Source organism: Sminthopsis crassicaudata, chromosome 1 (assembly GCF_048593235.1).
Source record: "Sminthopsis crassicaudata isolate SCR6 chromosome 1, ASM4859323v1, whole genome shotgun sequence".
Taxonomy (NCBI): Eukaryota; Metazoa; Chordata; class Mammalia; order Dasyuromorphia; family Dasyuridae; genus Sminthopsis; species Sminthopsis crassicaudata.
Window position 1 is genome coordinate 527,423,245 of NC_133617.1, and position 20,814 is coordinate 527,444,058.

Sequence of the window (20,814 nt, forward strand, 5' to 3'; positions counted from 1 at the left end):
TTCAAAAAAAAATTTTTATTGTACAATTGTCTTGAGGAACTGGAGAGAAGGGAAGGTTATATCTGAAGATAAAAAAGTTCTTACAAAACTGTCATTGTTAATTACCATGAGTTCATACCATATTCCACATAAAGAATGAAGCAGAGAAATTGATGTTAACTTTCTGACAATCTGGAAAATATCTGCTTTCTTTGCTCTGTTGTCATGTGTTCACAGGCTTCCAAAACATTTGCCAGAATTAAAGTCTGTTGGATAGTTCTTGCTTTTACCCATATTCTTCCATTCATTCCAAATACTATTTCCAGTGGGTAGAGTTTTCCTATCTCCTGGATAATTTCACATTCAGGAGCTAAAAGCCTGGTGTGGAATTGAAAAAATAAATGAAGTTAAAAGTGGAAGTCAAAAACAAATCCCAAATTTCTCCCTCTGATTTCAGTTATAAATATAAAAAAATAACATGTATTATGTTTTCCTCTTTCTAACCAATCTTCACCTCCCCCATTTCTACTTCTGAACAATGTGACAGGTTTTTGGTTAAAAGAAAATAAACCTTAGGGCAGCTAGGTGGTGCAGTGGATAGAGCACCAGTCAGGAGGACCTGAGTTCAAATATGGCCTCTGACACTTAACATTTCTTGGCTGTGTGATCCTGGGCAAGTCACTTAACCCCAATTGCCTCAGAAAAAGAAAAAATCAACCCTACTTTTCAACCAACTCTGCACCAAAAACCACAGTAAGGTATAATCTGTTTAACAAAAAAACTAAAACAAAACAAAACAAAAAAGGAGGTTGGATTAAATATTCTCCTGAAGTTTCTTATAGCTCGAAAACTAGGACTCTTTTCTTCTTTAAATGCTAGAATGCTTTCAAAGAAAAAAAACAGCCTAAAAACTTACTTTTTAATATAAATCTAATTGAGACATCTATTTAACTGAAAACCTACAAACACAATAATCTACTCATTATCTGCCTAATAATTGGACATGGCTAATCATGGATGCTATTCCCCCAGATACCATAATAACAAGAATATAGCACTTTTAAAGTTATAGTATTTTTTCTGAGATAATTCTTTGGGGAAGATAGTCCAAAGAGTATGCCTGTCAATCAAGAGAATAAAGCTCAGAGAGAATTTCTCAGACCTCTATGATGAGTCTCAAAAGTAGGACCAAAACACAGGGCTTTTTTAAATTCCAAGTTTTAAGTTTGTTTTTTTTTTTTTTTTTTTTTTTTTTTTTTGAGGCTGGGGTTAAGTGACTTGCCCAGGGTCACACAGCTAGGAAGTGTTAAGTGTCTGAGACCAGATTTGAACTCAGGTCCTCCTAATTCAGGGATGGTGCTCTATCCACTGCGCCACCTAGCTGCCCCCAAGTTTTAAGTTTTAAATTTTTAAAATTCTGCCTCTTAAGTTCAGTGTTTAGGAAAAATTAATTCTTTCAAAGATGATACCACTTTTCATAACACCACAGTGTGACATGATGTACTTAGAAAATTATAAAGCAGTACATGAATTTAAGGTGTTGTTATTATTAAGGGAAGATGCCATTTCTAGGAAATGTAGTAATAAACTAAATACTATACTAACCTCTCAAATCATATGAATTCTGGACACCCCTAAATTTTGTCTTTAATTTATGTACTGAAATTTCCATTCATTTTTTATCTTGCAGGAAAAAATTTCAGAATATCAATATAAAACAAAAATTCAGACTTAGGTCTTTTCCCTGTAAAGTATTCTGAAGGCAAGAAGACCAGACTACAGTACTTACTTTCTGATTAAACCCAGTGTCACCTTAAACAATAGGCCATCTTGTCCAATTACACCCATTCCATTTGCTCTTCCATTGCTATCAATACAGACCATTTCTGGTTCCATGTCTTTATTGGCAACAACAAATTGGCCATAAATGAGATCTCCCACCTAAAAGAATAAGTTATACAAGGCAGTAAATGTTCTATCTCTGGTTGCTATTCCCTATCAATCACAAACAACTAATGATAGATTGAAAAAGCATTTATTAAGCACTAAAATAAAGACAAAACAATAGTTGATGACTTGTAGCTAATGACCTGTGAAGGCCTACTGACAAAAGTGTTGATGATTGATAGGACATTTCCCTTAGCCAACCGTAAAATTTCCCTACTTCTGGAAATGAAATCAACCATGGCATTAAAACTTCTGATTCTATTTTTGGTAATCCATCAATAGTTATAAAAGCAATTCTTCAACCCAACTGATTAAGTTAAGGGTGAACTGGGAAAGCCTCACTTTCCCCTCCAGAGCTATCGGGTCCAGTGGCCAGATATAGATCAGGATGACTAGAGATGGCCCTGGAATATAAGCTAAAGTCTTTAATAGATCTCAATTTGACTGAAGCAACACCCATTCAGTAATTAGGGCTAAGTAAGAATTAAAGCAGACGGGCACAGACACACACAGACACACACAGACACACACAGACACACACAGACACACACACACACACACACACACACACACACACACACACACCACATCATGATGTAGAGGGGCTTGAAAAAAAGGAAGAAAGAAAGCTGTGCTGCCCAACTGACCACTACAGTTGGGTCCCCAGGGGTAGCTCTGTTCAGCCCTTTGTTCTCAAACAGGATCATGACAGCAGGAAGGTGATACAAGTTCATGCAAGTGAATTGGATTATGGGAGGGAGGGCAAGGTCACTTGCCTTACTTTTCCCTTCAGAGCTCATCCTCAAAGTTTTGGCAGATTTGCAGTTTAGGCTGAGGAAGAGTCAAGGTGGCAAATCTGCCCACAGTAAAATAATTTTTGCGGCAGGATTTCAATTCTCTACTCTAATCCCAAAGTGAGCAGCCTAATGAAAACTCCTTACCAAACAAAAAATGAATATTTTTTTTGTTTTTACAACTAAAGCTTGGAAGGAATGTACTTGGCCTATGCTATTGGAAGAGTCATATTTTTAGGGAATGTGAAGCTCATGTGTTTCTTTAAGGAAAGATTTTTGACAGCTACTACTACAACATTGCCCAGCTGGGAGAGGTGCTTAAAATAAATGAGGAAAAAGAAAAGCAGCAGAATGAAGCTAATAATTACCTAAGTCTTAAGATAGTTTTTCTAAATACAGTAGCTGAACATCTGGGTAAATTCATGGTATAGTGGTGACACTGACTTCAGAACAGTCATTTCAGATATATGGAAGAGAAGACAAGGGAACAAGCATATTACCTGCTATAGGCCAGATGATATACTAAGCACTTAACAAATATTTAATTTTATCTCATTTTGATAAAGTCATGAATAATTAGGTGGGGTTGGCTAAGAAAGATAGAAGTATTGATGGAATTACTCTCTGAGGCAAGCAGAGCAGGGCAATGATCAAAATCAGTTTAATTTTAATAGTCCCACCTTTTGTGGAGGTAATGGGTAGCTCCCACCTTGCTGTGTCCAGCCAGAAATCCAAGTTATGTCAAACCCCACGAATCTGTCCGTGGCTCATGCCATCTTTATTGAACACTTCTGGGTCAGTCTACCATGGTTTTCTACCTCATGGTGTCTTTTTCCTTCTTTTAGAATACTCAACTCTTCTATGGATTTAGCCCATCAGTTAAGGGCATACTCCCACCTCATGGAATATTTTTCTCTTGTTTACTTGTGAGTTCCACTATAGAATTTATCCCCTTTCCTTGATAACTATAAGCTGTCCCTGGACTCTAGTTCATATTTACTATTCCTGGTATCTCTTCATTTTTTCTGTAACATCTTCTCCTAAATAAATCTACTTTTTGCCAAAGAGAATGGCCATTGTGAATTCTTCACATGACTGAACCCTAACATTCAATGCCAACTTCTCTCCCAGAATTTCATTATCTGGTGCTTGAACCCCAAACACATCATTTGATACTAAGAATTGCTATCATGAATGCATCGTTTGTTGCCAAAATTTCCCTCTTCAAACACATCATTATGACATAATTTAATGCAAAAATAACAGACACAATGTTACCTGCACATTTGGTCTGTTTCTTTTGGTGGCTCCTTCAAATGCCAAGTAAGATAGAGAAGCTGGTTCACTTCCTCCAACATCAACTTTGAATAAATCACCAGATTTAGCAGTCACAATGCCTATCACATGGTCTCCTTTAACAGGGACATACTGCAAGAGAAAAGTCACAAAAGCACAAGCATATAGACATCTGAAAACAGAGATTTTCACCAGCAAAGGGTTCAAATAGATTTTTACATTTCTACTTTTAAAAGACTATAATATTTCAACGTAACCATATTATTTGGCCTAAAAATTTGGTCTAAACACTGGCCATATCCCTAAATGAGACCTCTTTAGGAAGATAAATTTATATAGCTATATGCTGAAAAATTTACGCTGTTTGAGGTCACACAACTTTTTTTTTTGTTTGTTTGTGGGGTTTTTTTTGTTTTTTTTTTTGCTTTTGATTCTATAGGCAAACTTTTGAGAGGTCATGGACAACAATTGCATAGAATAAGCAGGCAGGTTAAGATTGTTGTCTTCGGAGAGAAATCCGAATCATTAGATCACATTACATACATATTTAGATGAGCATACACAGCACTCTGTCTAGTGCCTTGCACAAAGTAAATGAATCATTATTTGTTTTTTATCAATTCCAAATATAAAGAAAAGGTATAAACCAATATAGAATAATTCCAGTGATTAATTTCTTAATAACCAAATTTAGCTTCAAACTATCTCAAAAATATTTATCCATTTTATCTAGATATATTTGTCTACTGTTATATATTTCTCCATATAAATATCCAGTTATGTTTATTTCTCTGTAATTTTAGAAAAATATTTTCAGAGTAGAAACTTGGGCTACTTAACTTAGAAACTGTCCACATACTATTCCATTCAATTAATATAGAGCACAGAAAGCACATAATAAATGCATAATAAGCATTCATTCAATTCACCAGATTGCTGTAGGGAGATACAAAGGACAGGTAAAACCCACCTCTGCCCTCATGGAATGTACAGTATAATAGTGGAATACCACCTGTACAAAAGCAACTACAATATGGCTAAAATGGCAGTGTCTCTCCTTGACTGTTGAAAACTCCTAATTGGTCATTCTGCTCCATCTTTCCCACCAACAATCATTAATGTTCTCTTCCTCTTCAAATATTTGTTGAATGTTTACCTTAGTCTCTCCTTTACTCCTTCCATTCCATCTTTATGAAATCTATTACTATGCTTCATCTATAAACATATTATTTATCCTCTCCCACCTTTAGAGCAACTTTGTGATTTTTATCTTTATATTCTTTAAACATAATGGCTTGTATATAGGAGGCACTTAAATTTGAATTTAATTGTGGTACCTGTGCAAGTTATAAGCAAAATGTTGGGTCATGGGAGAGAGGAATGAATAATCAATTGAGAGGTAGAGATGCTGCAGAAATTCCACTAATAAGTATTGTGACATAAACTGGGCTAGACATTGGAGATGTAAAGAAAAAATGTTTTAAAATTCCTGCTTTCAAAGAACATATAACTGTTCAAGAAAGGTTTTATACAGGAAGTAGCGTAAAACTCATCTTTAAGAGATGAGGTGATAGGTACGTGTCACATTTTAGGTCCTAGCAAAGGAAGGACAATTGAGAATGTGTATGGACAGTATTAAGTAGTAGAGTTTCATTGGATCTGCATAGTAAGGTGGCGTTGAACTTTCGGGAGGAACTTTTAATAGGTGGCCTGGGAAACTGGAACTTTATTCAGTAATTCAGAGTCCTAGGAAGAATTTTGGATGGAGAAATCACATGACTAGATGAATGCATAAATACAATTCGGCAGCAAAAATGGGTTTGGAGCAGGAAGATCCATTTTAATAGTTCATAGAAGTGGTGCTGAAAATTTTTCTATGGCAGAAGCTCTCAAAAGAATTATCTTGTAGAGACAACAGGAGACAAGTTAACTCACTGGATTGTTGTTAGGATCAAATTATCACATTATAAAGAGGCTGAAGAGGTCTTGGAGGCTAATTTATAGATCATTTGCCAGAGGCCACACAAGTAAAAACATCAGAGATGGGGTGTGCCTAGACCCACTTAATCCAAATGATATAATACTATAATATGAACTAATCCGAGTGTGCCTCTCTCCTGGTCTAAGTCATCTTGCTCCTAATCTCGCCCTTTAACAATCCATTCTTCCATGTTCTTTTTTTTTCTTTTCACCAAAGCATTTCTAAAATGTGAGCTATTGCCAAATGCTAAAATCTAGCATCTTTAAGTGATGTGGGAACTGTGAGAAAGAGCAGCAAGGTACAGCAGAATAGGGCAGATCTGGAGTCAATGAATCTGAGGATTTGAACCCAAGGTCTGCTATTTATTATCTGGCTGATTAGCTTTCATTCATCCCTCTAGGTCCCAATTATTTCTTCTGTAAACAGAGCGACGGGTGCAACTAAAATCCCACCTCCTACAAAGTATAGCAGTACTTGTTAATTACATCCAGTTTATCAGGTCAATAACTTGCATGTTTGTATGTGGTCTCCTGTATTAGACCGAAAGAGGATATTTTTTGTCCCTTTCAGTATCCACAGTGCCGGGCACAGAAGAGGCATTTTCGACGAAGGTTTATGAGGGGGCAGATGGGTGGCATAGTGACTAGAGCACCGGCTCTGGTATCAAGAGAACTGAGTTCTAACGACACTGTAAGTTTTCTACTGGCTGTGTGACAAATCATTTAACCCTCGAAAAAACTTTTTTATTTTTAAGTTTATTGACTAATTCAGAGAAGTCTTCAGGAGGCTAGTATTCATCTCTGCCTAGTCTTTAGAGCAGGATAAACTCGGGGAATTTCAAGTGAAGAGGAGAGGAGGGAGGGGAGCAAGGCGATGAGACAAGGGGCAGGATAAGCTAAAAGGGGCTGCGGGCACATTTTAGGGAGGAAAGATTCAAATCGGGACATGCCAGGCTTTGGAGAACCTGCAGGCAATGATGAAGTGCGGCTCTCCCATTTTACAGGCGGGGAAACTGGGGCGAGAGGCGCCCGAATCCTGACTCGTGCCAGGGCGTTGTCTCCACGTGTTTGAGCTTGGATAGCCGAACCGGGCCGGGCCTCCTTCACTTACTCGTTTCTGCTGGGAGTCCACCCAATACACGCCGCCTCCGCCTCCGCTACCGCCGGGCTCCTTGTGGCGGAGCCGCCCGCACTTGGTGACCAGAAGGCGGTCCCCGCACCGCCGCAGGCCCGGACCGCACACCACGCGGGCGCGGGGCCGCACCACGGACCCCAGGCGCAACGTCTGCTCCGCGGAGCCCTCGGTGCCCGGCCCCGCCGACTCGGGCAGCAGTAGCTCTTCCCCCGGCAGTACCACCTGCCCCAGCATGGTCCGCGCCACCCGCGGAACCGAGACGGAGGTCTGTGAGGCCGCCATCACCCAGCCACTGCTTCTGCTACACCTGCTAGAGCGACCTCTACAGGCGGGAGGAGAGAGAGGATAAAAGACGCCTCAAACCGCCTTTTCTCCAGAATTTCTACGGCAGAGTGGAAAAGCAGTCCCGCCCCGGCCCTGCCCCCATAGGCCCCGCCCCTTCCGCTGAGGCTATATCTCACGTGAGTAGGAGCAGTCCAGCATAGTCAAGGTACCGCCTTTTCACTGCAGCTCCATCTTACGTGAATGGAGGAGCAGCAGCTCTGGAACCGCCCTCTGACCCTCCCTTCCACAGTGGTTCCATTCCACGTGACTAGAAGACCGTTCCCCCAAGACTCACTCTTTCACTCTGGCCCCGCCCATAAACACCCCAAGTCCCTGCCCCTTGTACTGAGGGCCAACCCACGTGAGTGAAGGAGCATCTCGACCCCCGCCTCCAAGATCCTGTTCCTTTTTCTGTGCGTTCCTTCTGCGAGATAAAGGATTATTTTCCCCCCTTCCCGTTTGGTCCCACTCTTGCACTTAGCTCTTCTCACCTGTCCCTACTTGCAAAGAATGTCATTTAGAAGCTGCAGGGGTCACTGAAATTAGGTAATTTGTCCATGATCACGCGTGCTAGTTTAGAACTTTCTAGCATTATAGATTTAGTAGGAATAAATCTTTTGTATTCTCCAACTAGCCAGCGTATAGAAAATCAGCAATTCTTTTGAGTTTCAATTATGCTTCAGACCCTCATTAGCTGTGTGACCCCTGCAATCTTTCTCCAATTTCATAAAATGGGGATACTATTTTACACTAAAGAGTGATTTACAAATTTAAAGCACTTATATATGTAATATATCTATAGTAGCATTTGTAGGCTAGCATTTAGCTATTCCTGGCTCCGAGGCCAGTTTTCCATTCCCTGTACTCCTGTGACTCCTATTAAGCCTTTTCTGGCTTTAAGGTCAATTTTCCATTTATAATATTTCATCGCTTCAATCTTGCCTGGAATATTTCTGATAAGTCTGATTTCCAAAATCTCTAGAGAACTGACAAATATCTATCCACAAGACAAAACCATTCCCGAAAAGATAAGTAGCTAAAGGTGATGGAGTTTTCAAGAAACATGTTATGTTTCTTCTTGCAAGCCTACAGGGTGATGACCAATGCCTTACTGATTTCCTACAGAGAATACAAAAGACAATCGTTTCAATGCTACTTCTCAGCTCAGAAGCAGGTTACTCATTCCCATGTTATTACCGATGGGAAAAGTGAAGCCAGAAATAGGAAATGAAGGGCCTCTGGCCGTTGCATTGTCGTGGTCAAAACCCTTGAATGTTGAAATGAGGGGAACGGGTTTTGGAAAAACTTTCCCTCAGTCTCGGTTCGGAATTCCCACACACCAAAGGAGTAGAAATGGAAGGAAAGAGAGAGAGCAGGAGATAGGAATGAGGAAGAAAAGTTGGAACACAAAATGTGACAAAACTTGAAAGCTATCTTTACATGTATTTGGAAAAGAAAATACTACCGAAAATTTTTTTAAAAAGGGAGAAAGCACGGAAAATTGGGAGAGACTGAAGGAAGAAAAGATATAAAGAAGGACAGGGAAAAAAGGAAGGAAAAAGAGAAGCGGAAGGTGCTGGAAGCGAGAAAGGAAAGAAAGTGTAGAAGATACAAAGTAGGAGGGGGAAAGAGAATGCAGGGAGAGAGGAAGGGGCGGGCAAGAAGTGGGCGGAATTGCGCCGTCCCTCCCCCAGCGGGGCAGACCCTTCCCGGGGAGGGGAGAAGGGGGGGTAGTTACGAGTCCTGCGGGCGCAAGCTCAGTTTTACTCTTCCAGTCCCTAGAAGTCTGTTTGGGAAAGCTGAGCGACCCGCGGGCAGGAGCCGAGCCGGTCTAGGACACTTCACCATGGCACTCCTGTTTCGCCTTCTGCGCCCGGGACTGAGTTCGGTGAGTTGCTGGGCCCGGGAACCGGGGGAGGTCTGAGAGATGCTGAGCTGGGCGCCGCGGGGGGTGGGAGGCGGTGGCCCACGCAGCGTGCGTCGTGTGGGACAGGCTGGGTGAGAGGGGGTGGGGGTGCCCTCTGACCTGGCCCCGCGTGCTCCGGTCACGGTCATGGTCACGTCTGTGGCCGGGGACAAAACTTAATGCCATCGCCCCGGGAAGCTCGGTGCACGTCTGCAAGCGGAACGCGCCGTGTCAGCCGTGCAGTCCATCCCCGCGCCCCCACACACACGCACTTGAATTCCAGCGAAACCCTCTTAAAGCGCAGTCACTAACTGGAAAACTGCTCAGTGAAACTTTCTAGGTGTTGACTTCTTAACTTGTCGGCGCTTCTAGGGGGCCCTACCGTAGTGTGTCTTTCCGGCGCCTGGGAGGCGTCCGGCGCTGGGGTCTGATTTTTCTGTTGGTGCTTAACTATGTGACCTCGGGGCAAGCCTATTTTTCTCGCTCGGGATTCTCCTTTCTCCATCTGAAATATGAAAGGGACTGTAGGAGATGACTTCTAAGGACCTCAGCTCTAACTGGTGATACTGTAAAAGTAATTGGCAAAGTGAGATGATTGGCTTTTGCCCCCCTCCCCCCCATGTGAGGGATTATATTCTAGAAGAAACTGGGTCTCAGAGAAGTAACTTGCCCACACAGATTGTAAGGATGAAAAGTTCAGTTAAAACTGGTCTTTGTTTACACACACAGAAAAAGGACATAAACATTTATATAGTGCCTACTGTGGTCCAGTTATAACTTGATTCTCACAACAACTCTTTGATATAGTTGCTGTTACACTCATTTTACACTTACTGTTGTAGTTTCTGTAAAATGGGTTGTAACAGCAGTTGCCTTAACAGATATTTAAATGACTTATCGCAGATCATACAGCTAATTAAAGTGTTGGAGGTTAGATTTGAACTCCCATCATTGTAGCTCCAGACCCAGCGTTCTCTCTGCAGCACCACCCACCCAAATTCAGTCACTTCGCATCTGCCAGTGCTTTTCAGGAGCTGAAGATGGGGTTTATCTGAGCCGGGTGACTGACATGCATGATTTTGGGAGAAGGGCACTCCATCTGTGTTTTCCTCAGACTAAGGAGTGAGTGCCTGGCGAGGAACTTCTTGTGCAAGTTGGACCATCGCTTATTCTATATAAGAGGCAGCATGGGGTAGTGAGTAAAGAGCTGACTAAGGAGTCAGAAAACTTTAGTTCAAACCCCACCGCTACACATTCTGATTTTGAGACTTTGGGGAAGTAATTTATTCTAAGTGCCCCCAAATAACTTTGTACAAGTACAAATAGAAGAGCAGAGGGGCAGCTAGGTGACTCAGTGGATAGAGCACCAGGGCTGAAGTCAGGAGAACCCGACACTTAATGCTTTCCAGCTGTGTGACTCTGGGCAAGTCACTTAACCCCAGCTACCTCAAGCAACAAAACAAAACAGAAAATAAAGCAAATTGCAAATGCCTTTCTGCATTGACCAAGGGAGTTTATTCACTGGCATTTCTCTATACCAATTATCAGTATCAGCATTTCCAGTCCAGCCCCCCTCCCCCCAATCCCAATCACTACTAAACCTAGTCCTAGTTGAAAATGTTAAAATAAAATTAGAGCATTATGGTTTTTCTTTTCAGTTGTGCTGGTTCTTTGTAACTCCATTTGGGTTTTCTTGGCAAAGATGCTGAAGTGGTTTGCCATTTCCTTCTGCAGCTTATTTTACAAATGAGGAAACTGAGGCAAAGAAGGTTAGGTGACTTGCCTGGGTTCATACAGCTAGGGTCATATTTGAACTTGGGTGTCTTCTTGACTTCATATACTACTGCACAATCTAACTGCCACTAACATAATTAAATGAAACAATCCAATTCTGTTTAATTCACTAATAGCAATCACTAATACCAGTCAAATCAAATAAATTAGTAGAAATTAAGTAGAGGTATCAAACACAATTTAAGTTGACTGATTCCTAAGTAAATTCTAGACTGGGTTATTAAAGAGATAGTTGTTGCACATTAAAAGGGGAGCAGTGATGGTAGACTATAACCTCTATTCCTGGAAATTTAGTCCTTCTCAAAGTAATCTTAGATTAGGTTCCTTTTTTTTTCTCTGCTACTTCCCAAGGCTGACTAACTGTCAGCTAACAGTCCACTAGTACCTCCACATCTTTCAGACAATATGCCATCCAAAAATGCCTTTCTCATTTTCTACTTGTGAAGTTGAATTTTTGTACTTTGTAAGACTTTATATTTTTCCTACTAGATATTAGTTTCTTAGATTGTCTACTGCTCTCCCTATCAAGATCTTTTGGGGGCCTGACTCATTTTGTCTGTTATGTTGGCTGTTCATTCTAGCTTTGTCTCATCAACAAATTTGATGAGATAAGTCTTTGTCTTTATCTTAGTCACCAATAAAAATGTTTAACAGCACAGGGCCAAATACAGATGTCCAACAACCATGTCTTTATAGTTTCCCCCCCAAAAAAAAAACAAACAAACTTAAATTTACTGGCTTATAATTTGCATACTCTAGTCTTTTGGTTTTGCCCCTTCTCCATTTCATTTTACAGATAAGGAAACTGAGGCAAACAGGGTTTATTAAATGATTTGTTCAGTCATATAACTAACTAGGAAATGTCTTGGTTCAGATTTGAATTCATGAGGATGTCTTGCTGACGTGGGCCTAGTGCTATATCAATAGTACCTGCCCCTTAGAGGCATTAAGGAGGTATTAAAATTTTTTTTCCTCCTTTTCAGATAACATTTTTAAAATATTATAAATTATAGAAACATAAATAAATATTTCCATATACAAAGAAGAAAAATTATATATATGAACAATGAATCTTAAATAAAATTTTTTTTAAAGATATATACATATATATGTACATGTACACATTTGTATATATGTGGAAATCAATACAATATTATCAATATTACCTTGCTTATCTGTTTGCTTCTGAATTTACTTTCATTCTGTTCTTTTAAAAAAAGTTTCATTGATGTCCTTTTCTTTATCTCTTTTTTCATAATTATTCACTCCAAAAAGTCCTCCTTTATAACAAATAAGTATGACCAAGGAAAGTCAGTCCACACATTGGCCATGTCTGAAATGTATGCTTCATTCTTTACCTTTAGTCCATCATCATCTCTTTTAAGGAGAGGGAAGCATGTTTCATGACTAGGCGAGGTGATGCATTTATCAGTGTTCATAGGACTTTAAAAGTTGTTGTCAGCATTGTTGAAGTTACTTTAAAAAAATCTAGTTCTCTCTTCACGATGCATTAGTTTATACAAGTTGTCTGGTGTTTTTGTATGTGTGAACCTTTCACAAAAAAAAATTTGTATTTACATGTGTGAATCTTCCCTTTCTTTTTTTTTTAATTTTTTTTATTAATTTTTATAATTATAACATTTTCTTTGACAGTACATATTCATAGGTAATTTTTTTTTTTTTTTTTTTTTTTTTTACAACATTAACCGTTGTACTCCCTTCTGTTCCAAATTTTTCCCCTCCTTCCCTCCACCCCCTCCCCTAGATGGCAGGCATTCCCATACATAGTGATGTTGTCAGGTCTGAGGTTATGCCCAGGTTAGTGATTTTTTTAGGTGTAATTCCAAATTGTTTTCTAGAATGGCTGGAGGAATTCATAGTTCATAGTTTAAGAAAGGAATTCATCCTTTCTTAAAATTTCCATTTTCCTTTTTTTTTTTGTCATGATCTCATGGTTTAAGATGAAAATTTTAGAATTATTTTAATTGCATTTCTTTTTTTTTTCATGTGTTGGTTAATAGCTTGCGTGTCTTTTTTGAGTGTGCATATTCACAGCCTCTGATCACTTTATCTCTTTGACCATATGTGAAAATTCTCATCTTGCACCTCTAATCTGTCATCTCTGGCATGAGGTGGGAAACATGTTATATCAAGTGGCCTTAGGAGTCATGATAATTGTTTCATTTAAAAAATTTAATTTAAAATTGGCAAAATTCACCAAAATTCACCTCCTTTGTCCATGAGCATTGAAAAATAAAGAAAACAGAATTCTTATATGCAGTCACGTAAAACAAATTCTTAATATTGGTCCTTGCAAAAAAAAAAAAAAAAAAGGAAAAAGTCTGTACCCCAGTCTTATCTACCTCAGGAAATGAATAGCTTGTTGCTTGTGGAATTACATTTACTCATTGTTGATGTTTTCTGTCCTTGCTTTATAAAGAAAAAGGGTAGTGAGAGGGAGACTTGCTTAACATCTGGCTGTATCTCTGCTCCTTAGCCCCTAATTTCTAATTTCTTTCCCTGCCCAGACCCTATCTTTTCTTTCTTTTTAATTTGGTTTGTTTAAGACTATTCCCTTCCTTAATTTACTTTTTCTTTTTTACTGGACTTTTTTTTTTTTTTTTTTTTTTTTTTGCTTGTTTCCCTTTTGAAAAAAAAAAGACTTCTTCGTTCCATTCTGTATCTTTTTTCCACCAATTCAGATGGTAGTGAGGTTCAAGTATTGTCTGCTCCCCTTTCCCCTTACTTTGTCCAGCCTTCTACTTGCACAAATTAAGTGACACAACTTTTCCTACCCTTCTCTTTTCTCTTTTCTTTTAAGATCATGGAAACAACAACAAACAAAAAAAAACCCTGTTTTATCCCCTTTTATCTACCTTTATCCCCTTTGATGATCATAAATATCTCATATTAGAATGTAAAATTCATCTTTGTTTAGTGAAAGGGAGCAGAAATGAATAAGCTTTATCTCACATCCCACTATCTGCCAGATATTATGCTTTCACAAATATTATCTCATTTGATCCTTTATGATTTTGTATGTATAATTTTACATTTTTTATTTTATTTTATATATTTGTATTACAATTTTATTGTAATTGCTTGCTCATATTTTCCTTTTTATGTTTATCAGAAAAACTTGCTGCAAAGATTATTTCCCTGTTAACTTTTACATTTGTTTTCATTTGTGCAAAAAAATTTTAGCATCCTTTTATGTTATCTTTCCAATTAGATGGTGAGCTTTCTGAGGGCTGGCATTGCCTTTTGCCTTTCTTTGTCTCCTGGGAGCTTAATACATGCCTTACATAGGTGCTAAGTGAATGTTTATTGACTGATTCTTGGCTGGGAGGTAAATTTGGTTAATTAAGACTTGATATTTAGAGAGAAAAATCAAAGATGACATCAATATTAAGAACCTGAGTAACTAGAATATGATGAACCGGTGACTGGATAGCTGAGTTGACTGATCAGCTATGATAACTTAGCTCTTCTCAGCAATATAGTGATCCAAGACAATTCCAATAGACTAGGGATATAAAATGCCATCTGCATCCAGAGACAGAATTATGGAGACTGTTTGCAAATCAAAACATATTCTTTTCACCTTTTGGGCGGGTTTGGTTTTGTTTACTTTTTCTTTCTTGTGATTTTTTTTCCTTTTTGTTCTTTTTCTTTCACAACATGGTGAATATGGAAATATGTTTACAATGATTGTACATTTGTAACCTACATCAGATTAATTATGTGTCCCACATGTTATAGTGAAGGTTTGAATCTTCTGTATCATACTGTAATATGTTCTAGTTCTATTATTTATTATATCTTGTGGCCTTAGTAGATGTTTCATAACGAACTGGGCCCCAAAATATTTCATCACCTAAATGACCAATCTGACAATGAAGACCCTCTCTGTACTTAGGTAGGCTGGGCCTCAGGTCACAGATAGAAAGTCTGGCCTACTCAATTATGTGCTTAAAACCTTTCCAGCTTTTGGCAGGACCTGTCCTGGCTTATGGGCCGCCTTTGGGAAAACAAGGGCATTTTCTCATCACCATTGGACATGAGAAGGACTTTAGTCCTATAAACAGAACAGCTGATCAACCAGCTCTTGTTTGCTTAAGGTTTTCAGTACATTTTGTTACTAAGTATTGTTCTTTACATTTGGCTGGGCAGGATGGTGGTGTGTTGCTGTGTCCTCATTTTTTGGTTCAGTCATTTGGTCCTATCAAACTCTTAATCCTGCAGGTCATTCAGTCCATAGAATTTTCCTGGCAAAAATAGTGAAGTGGTTTGCCTTTTCCTTCACCATTGGATTAAGACAAATAGAGGTTAAGTGGCCTGCCCAGGCAGCTAGTGTTTCATTTGGACTCAGTTCTTCCTGATCATAGGTTCATTGCTCTATCAACTGTGCCTTATTCTAATGAATTAGGATCTAATTATTAAGGTTTATCTAATTGTTAAAATCTAAAAGATACATTTTAAATCAATAAAATGTTAGAAGGAAGAAGTATATTGAAGTTTAATTAGTTAGGTAATTAGGATTTAAGCCCCCTTTGTGATGGGGTGGGAGGAGATACAAAGTTTAGGTAAAGAAAGGAATGACACAAATATAAATAACATGTATGTATGTGTATGTGTGTATACCCTGACTGCATATTATATACACACACACACACACACACACACACACACACATACACATATGTTTTTTTTAAAGGCAGTTGAGGTTAAGTGACCTGTACAGTTTCAAGTGTCTGAGGTCAAATTTGAGCTTGAATCATCCCTGATTGGGTGTAATGCTCTGTCCACTGCACCACCTAGCTGCCCCTAGCATGTACTTATATGATATCATAAGTGAAGCCTGAAAAGGAAAATGATTAGATTAGCACAATTAGCACATATACTAAAATTGAAATACTAACAAGATTGGTATGGCCCTCTGTTTATGAATAATACACATATTTTTATTGCTTGAAATGGGGAAAATTCAAGTTTCTCCTAAATAATTGAGCTGGGCACTTAAGCCCTACCATCACCAGTCTGATCCTTAATCTCAAATCTCTTACTTCACAGAAGAATAAAGTGAGACCTATGGCAATAAAGTGACTTAATCAGGTCATACACATCAGAATTTGAACATCATTATCTTGTGTCTTCTCTATAGACTGCATCTGGAATTGTTCCCTGACCTATACCCTCCCTTCTTCCTATCTAAGTGTTTCTCCTTTTTTTTTTTTTTTTTCTCTTAACTTGGGATTCTGGCAGAGGAGCATTGTATATTGAGATGTACTCCTAGGAAAAGCAGTAGGATGTAGTGGGAAGGACATTGGATTTAGGAGCAGAAAATTCCTGAATATCTGTATCCTGTCTTTAGGCATAGGCAAATCCTATTACCTTTTCTTTCCTCATCTACTAAATGAGGCTAATAAATTTACTTATGGTTGTTTTGAGAATTAAATAAGATATTTAAAATATATTATGAGCCTAATAGTGCTGCATTAAAAAAAAAAAAAATCATTAGTATTATATGAGGAAGTCCCGGAACTAGAGTGGGTTGTTGCCAAGATATAGCATATATCAGAAACTCTGGATTTGGAATCAAATAACCTAATTTTGCATTCAGCTTCAGACTAATGTTGGATAACAGTCAGCAAGTCACTTAAATTTGTAATGCAGGGAGCCAGATTAGTTCATCTCTTAAAGTTTCTTCCAACTCTAAGAAAGGGGAAGGGGAGGGAATAAGTAAGCATTTATATAACAGTGCCTACAATGTGACAGGCACTGTAGTGCTTTATTTATTTGTTTTTTATTAATTTTATAAGTATAACTTTTTTTTGACAGTACATATGCAAGGGTAATTATCCCTTTCTTCCTTCCTTCCCTCCACTCCCTCCCCTAGATGGCAGTCATTCAGTAAACATGTTTCCTATAGTATTTATAGTGTGCCAGATACTATGCTACATGCTGGGAATATAAAAAGTCAATCCCTGCATTCCAGATGACTGCAACATCCTAATGATTGTGTTCTAACTGGCTATATAAAAGTTAATGTGGAGGTGTGTGTGTGTGTGTGTGTGTGTGTGTGTGTGTGTGTGTGTCTGTGTCTGTGTCTGTGTCTGTGTCTGTGTCTGTGTCTGTGTCTGTGTCTGTGTCTGTGTGTCTGTGTGTCTGTGTGTAATAAGGGAGGCCCAGAAAGACTTCTTGTAGAAGGTGGGATTTTAGCTCAGAATTTGAAGGAAGCCAGGAGGTAGAGATGTGCAGGAGGAGCATTCCAACTATGGGGGACAGCCATCAAAACTGCCCACAGCCAGCACTTGGAGTGCTTTGTTCAAGAAACAGTAAGGAGGGGCAGCTAGGTGGCGCAGTGATAGAGCACCAGCCCTGAATTCAGGAAGACCCGTGTTCAAATGTTTTCTCAGACACTTAACAATTCCTAGCTGTGTGACCCTGGGCAAGTCACTTAACCCCAGCCTCAAAAAGAAAGAAAGAAAGAAAGAAAGAAAGAAAGAAAGAAAGAAAGAAAGAAAGAAAGAAAGAAAGAAAGAAAGAAAGAAAGAAAGAAAGAAAGAAAGAAAGAAAGAAAGAAAGGAAGAAAGGAAGTAAGGAGACTAGTGTCACAGAACTGAGATTAATTTGAGGGGAGTGAGGCGGAACAGAGAAAGGCAGGTTATGAAGGGATTTGCGCAGCAGATGGAGGGTTTTGTATTTGTTCCTAGAGGTAATAAAGAACCCAAATACTTTGAATTAGGAGGTTGCCATCATTAGATGGCCTGTATTGAAGGTCCAGCTGAGTGGAGATTGCATGGGGTGGGAAAGAGATCCGAGCCCAGGGTGGTAGCAGTGGTAGTGGAGATATCTGTGTCTGATAGATGTTGTGAAGGGAAAAAACAGCTGTCTTTGACATTAGATTGGACATATGGAGATTGGAGTCAAGGATGATGTCTAATCGAGGTGATTGAGGATGATGACCAATAACAGGAAATTTAGGAGGAGGGGAAAGTTTTGGAGAAATGATAATGAGTTATCTTTTAGACTGTTGAGTTTAAGATATATATGAGGTGATGAAAAATGGTACCCATGTTCAGAGAAAAGATTGATGGAGTCTAAATGCAGATCGAAACATACTTTTTTCTCACTGGTTTATTTTCTTCATAGCTTTTGTTTTTCTTTTGTTTCTTCTTTCACAACATGATTAATATGGAAATGTGTTTTACATGATTGCACATATATAACCGATATTAAATTGCTTATCATTTTAGTGGCAGGGAGGAGAGAGAGAAATAGAAAATTTGAAACTTAATTTTAAAAAACTCAATGTTAAAAATTCTTTAGATGTAATTGGGGAAAAAAATAAAATAAAAGAACCTTAGACACAAACACATACACAATGTAAATGAGGCATCTTGTTTTGAGATATGTAATAGGCAATTGGAGGTCAGCATAGAGGTCAAAGCTGAATAAATAGATCTGAGAATCATTGGGCTAGAGATAATCATCAGCATAATCTGATATATCCTTCAAAGAGATCAGAAAAAGTATAGGAAGAAATTTTAAGAAGTCAGTTCAAGAGGGAAGGGAGGAATACTTTTAACTTTTCAAAAGACAAAAAGACTGTCTCATTGATTAAGCAGAGGGGAAAAGGGAGAGGAGAAAAATTTGAAACACAAGATTTTGCAGACGTGAATGTTGAAAATTATTTTTGCATGTATTTGAAAAAGTAAAATACTATTTTTAAAAATTGGGAAAAAAACCCATTTGTTGCTGCCCCCTTCTATCATTTTAGTTAATCTGAGGGTGTAAGATAATATCAAAATGGTTTAATTTGCATTTTTCTAGTCAATAGCATTTTTCATACGACTATACAGTTTTGATTTGTTCGTCAAAAATCTGCCTGTTCATATGCTTTGACCACTTTTCAATTAAGGTTTGACTCATTTTTATACATTAGGTTCTTTACATATTTTAGATATGGGGCCTTTAAGAAACTGTCTACAAAAATTTTCTCCAATTTTGTTTTCTTTTTAATCTTGGCTATGTTGGTTTTATTTGTACAAAACCTTTTCAATTGAATATAATTATTCATTTTATAATATACATTTACAGAGCTTCTTGTTTATTCATAAATTGTTTTCATTATTCATAAGTCTGATAGGTAATTGTGCTCCATGTTTTTCTGATTATGATAATTCCCTGTCAAAGTCATGTATCCATTTTGGTCTTATTTTGGCAAATGATGTGAGATATTAATCTATGCCTAAATTATGCCAGACTACTTTCCAACTTTCCCAACAATTTTTACCAAATAATAAATTCTGAAGCTTAAAGCTTTACATTTGCCAAGCATAATAATCATTTACTACTGTGTATTATGTCTACTCTTCTCCCCTGATCTACCTTTGTATTTCTTAACCAGTACCAGATAATTTTGGTAATTACTCCCCTTTAATTTAGTTTAAGACCTACACTAAACCTCCTTCCTTTACATTTTTCCCATTAATTCTTTTGTTATTATTTATCTTTTATTCTTTCAAATAAATTTTGACATTTTCTAGCTCAGTAGAATAATTTTTTATTAACTTAATTGGGATGGCATTGAATAATAGCTTATTTTAGGTGAAAATGTCATTTTTATTCTATTGGCTCAGCCTATCCATGACAATATTTTTCCAGTTATTTAAATCTTATTTTATTTGTATAAAAAGCATATTATAATTATGTTCATGTAGTTCCTATGTTGTTTTAATAGATTACTCCCAGGTATTTTATACTGTCTACAGTTATTTTAAATGGTGTATCACTATCTCATCTTGCAGGGATTTGTTGGTGATATATAGAAATTATAGTAATAGATTTTTGAAGTATATCATATCTTCTAAAAAAGAGATAATTTTATTGTCTCATTACCCATTGTGATAACTTCACATTTTTTTCTTATTGCTATTACTAGTGCTTATAATATAATATTGAATAATATTGGTGAAAGTGAACATCCTTATTTCACTCTTGATTTTATTGGGAAGTCTTCTAGTTTTTCCTTAGTACAAATAATCCTTGTTGATAGCTTTAGGTAGCTGATGCTTATTTTAAGGGGAAAAAAATCCCTTTATATCCATTCTTTCAAGTGTTTTTAATAGGAATAATTATCACATTTAAAACATTTTAAATTTTATTTAGGTGAGGCAATTGTGTGTCCAGGTGTTAAGTGTATGAGTGCCATCTAGCTGCTCTAGTATTGTATTTTATTAAAAATCATTTCTGTATTTATTGATACAGATAACCATAATTTTGTTATAATCAATTATCTTAATAGTTTTCCTTATTCCTAGTATAAATCACTCTTGGTCACAATGGATAATATTTGTATTATATTGTAGTCTCCTGGCTTGTGTTTTTGCATTGATTAACAAAATTGATCTATAATTGTCTGTTTTTATTCTTCCTGGTTTAAGTATGAACAACTTATTTGTTTCATAAAAGCAATTTGGTAGGATTCTTTGTCTATTTTTCCAAATAATTTTTAAAATATTAGAATTAATTGTTCTTCAGATATTTGGTAGAATTTACTTGGCAATTCATCCGGTCCTGATTTTTACTTAGGAAACTCATTTATGGTATGTTCAGTTTCAGTTTTTTCAGGTAAATTTAGATATTGCTTCTCT

At 37.6% G+C, this 20,814-nt stretch overlaps 2 protein-coding genes across 2 annotated transcripts in view; one reads left to right on the forward strand and one right to left on the reverse strand.

Moving 5' to 3' along the window:
• On the reverse strand, positions 1-7,419 carry EXOSC3 (exosome component 3). The gene is made up of 4 exons (XM_074281805.1): positions 7,108-7,419; positions 3,999-4,148; positions 1,769-1,920; positions 1-357 (listed from the first exon to the last, which is right to left on the reverse strand). The coding sequence occupies exons 1-4, from the start codon at positions 7,411-7,413 to the stop codon at positions 156-158; spliced, it is 810 nt and encodes a 269-aa protein (XP_074137906.1). The 5' UTR covers positions 7,414-7,419; the 3' UTR covers positions 1-155.
• Positions 7,243-20,814, forward strand: part of LOC141550803 (uncharacterized) — a 26,931-nt gene continuing 13,359 nt past the window's right edge. Inside the window, exons 1-2 of the mRNA XM_074281806.1 lie at positions 7,243-7,592; positions 9,231-9,343. Coding sequence (XP_074137907.1) covers positions 9,302-9,343 — 42 coding nt within the window. The 5' untranslated portion in view covers positions 7,243-7,592; positions 9,231-9,301. The remainder of the gene's footprint in view (positions 7,593-9,230; positions 9,344-20,814) is intronic.

Coding starts and splice junctions, on each gene's coding strand:
- EXOSC3 (XM_074281805.1), bottom strand. CDS start 7,413: ATGGCGGCCTCACAGACCTCCGTCTCGGTTCCGCGGGTGGCGCGGACC. Junction 4,149..7,107: donor TGGACTCCCAGCAGAAACGA/GTAAGTGAAGGA, acceptor TTTCTCTTGCAG/TATGTCCCTGTTAAAGGAGA. Junction 1,921..3,998: donor GAAACAGACCAAATGTGCAG/GTAACATTGTGT, acceptor TTATTCTTTTAG/GTGGGAGATCTCATTTATGG.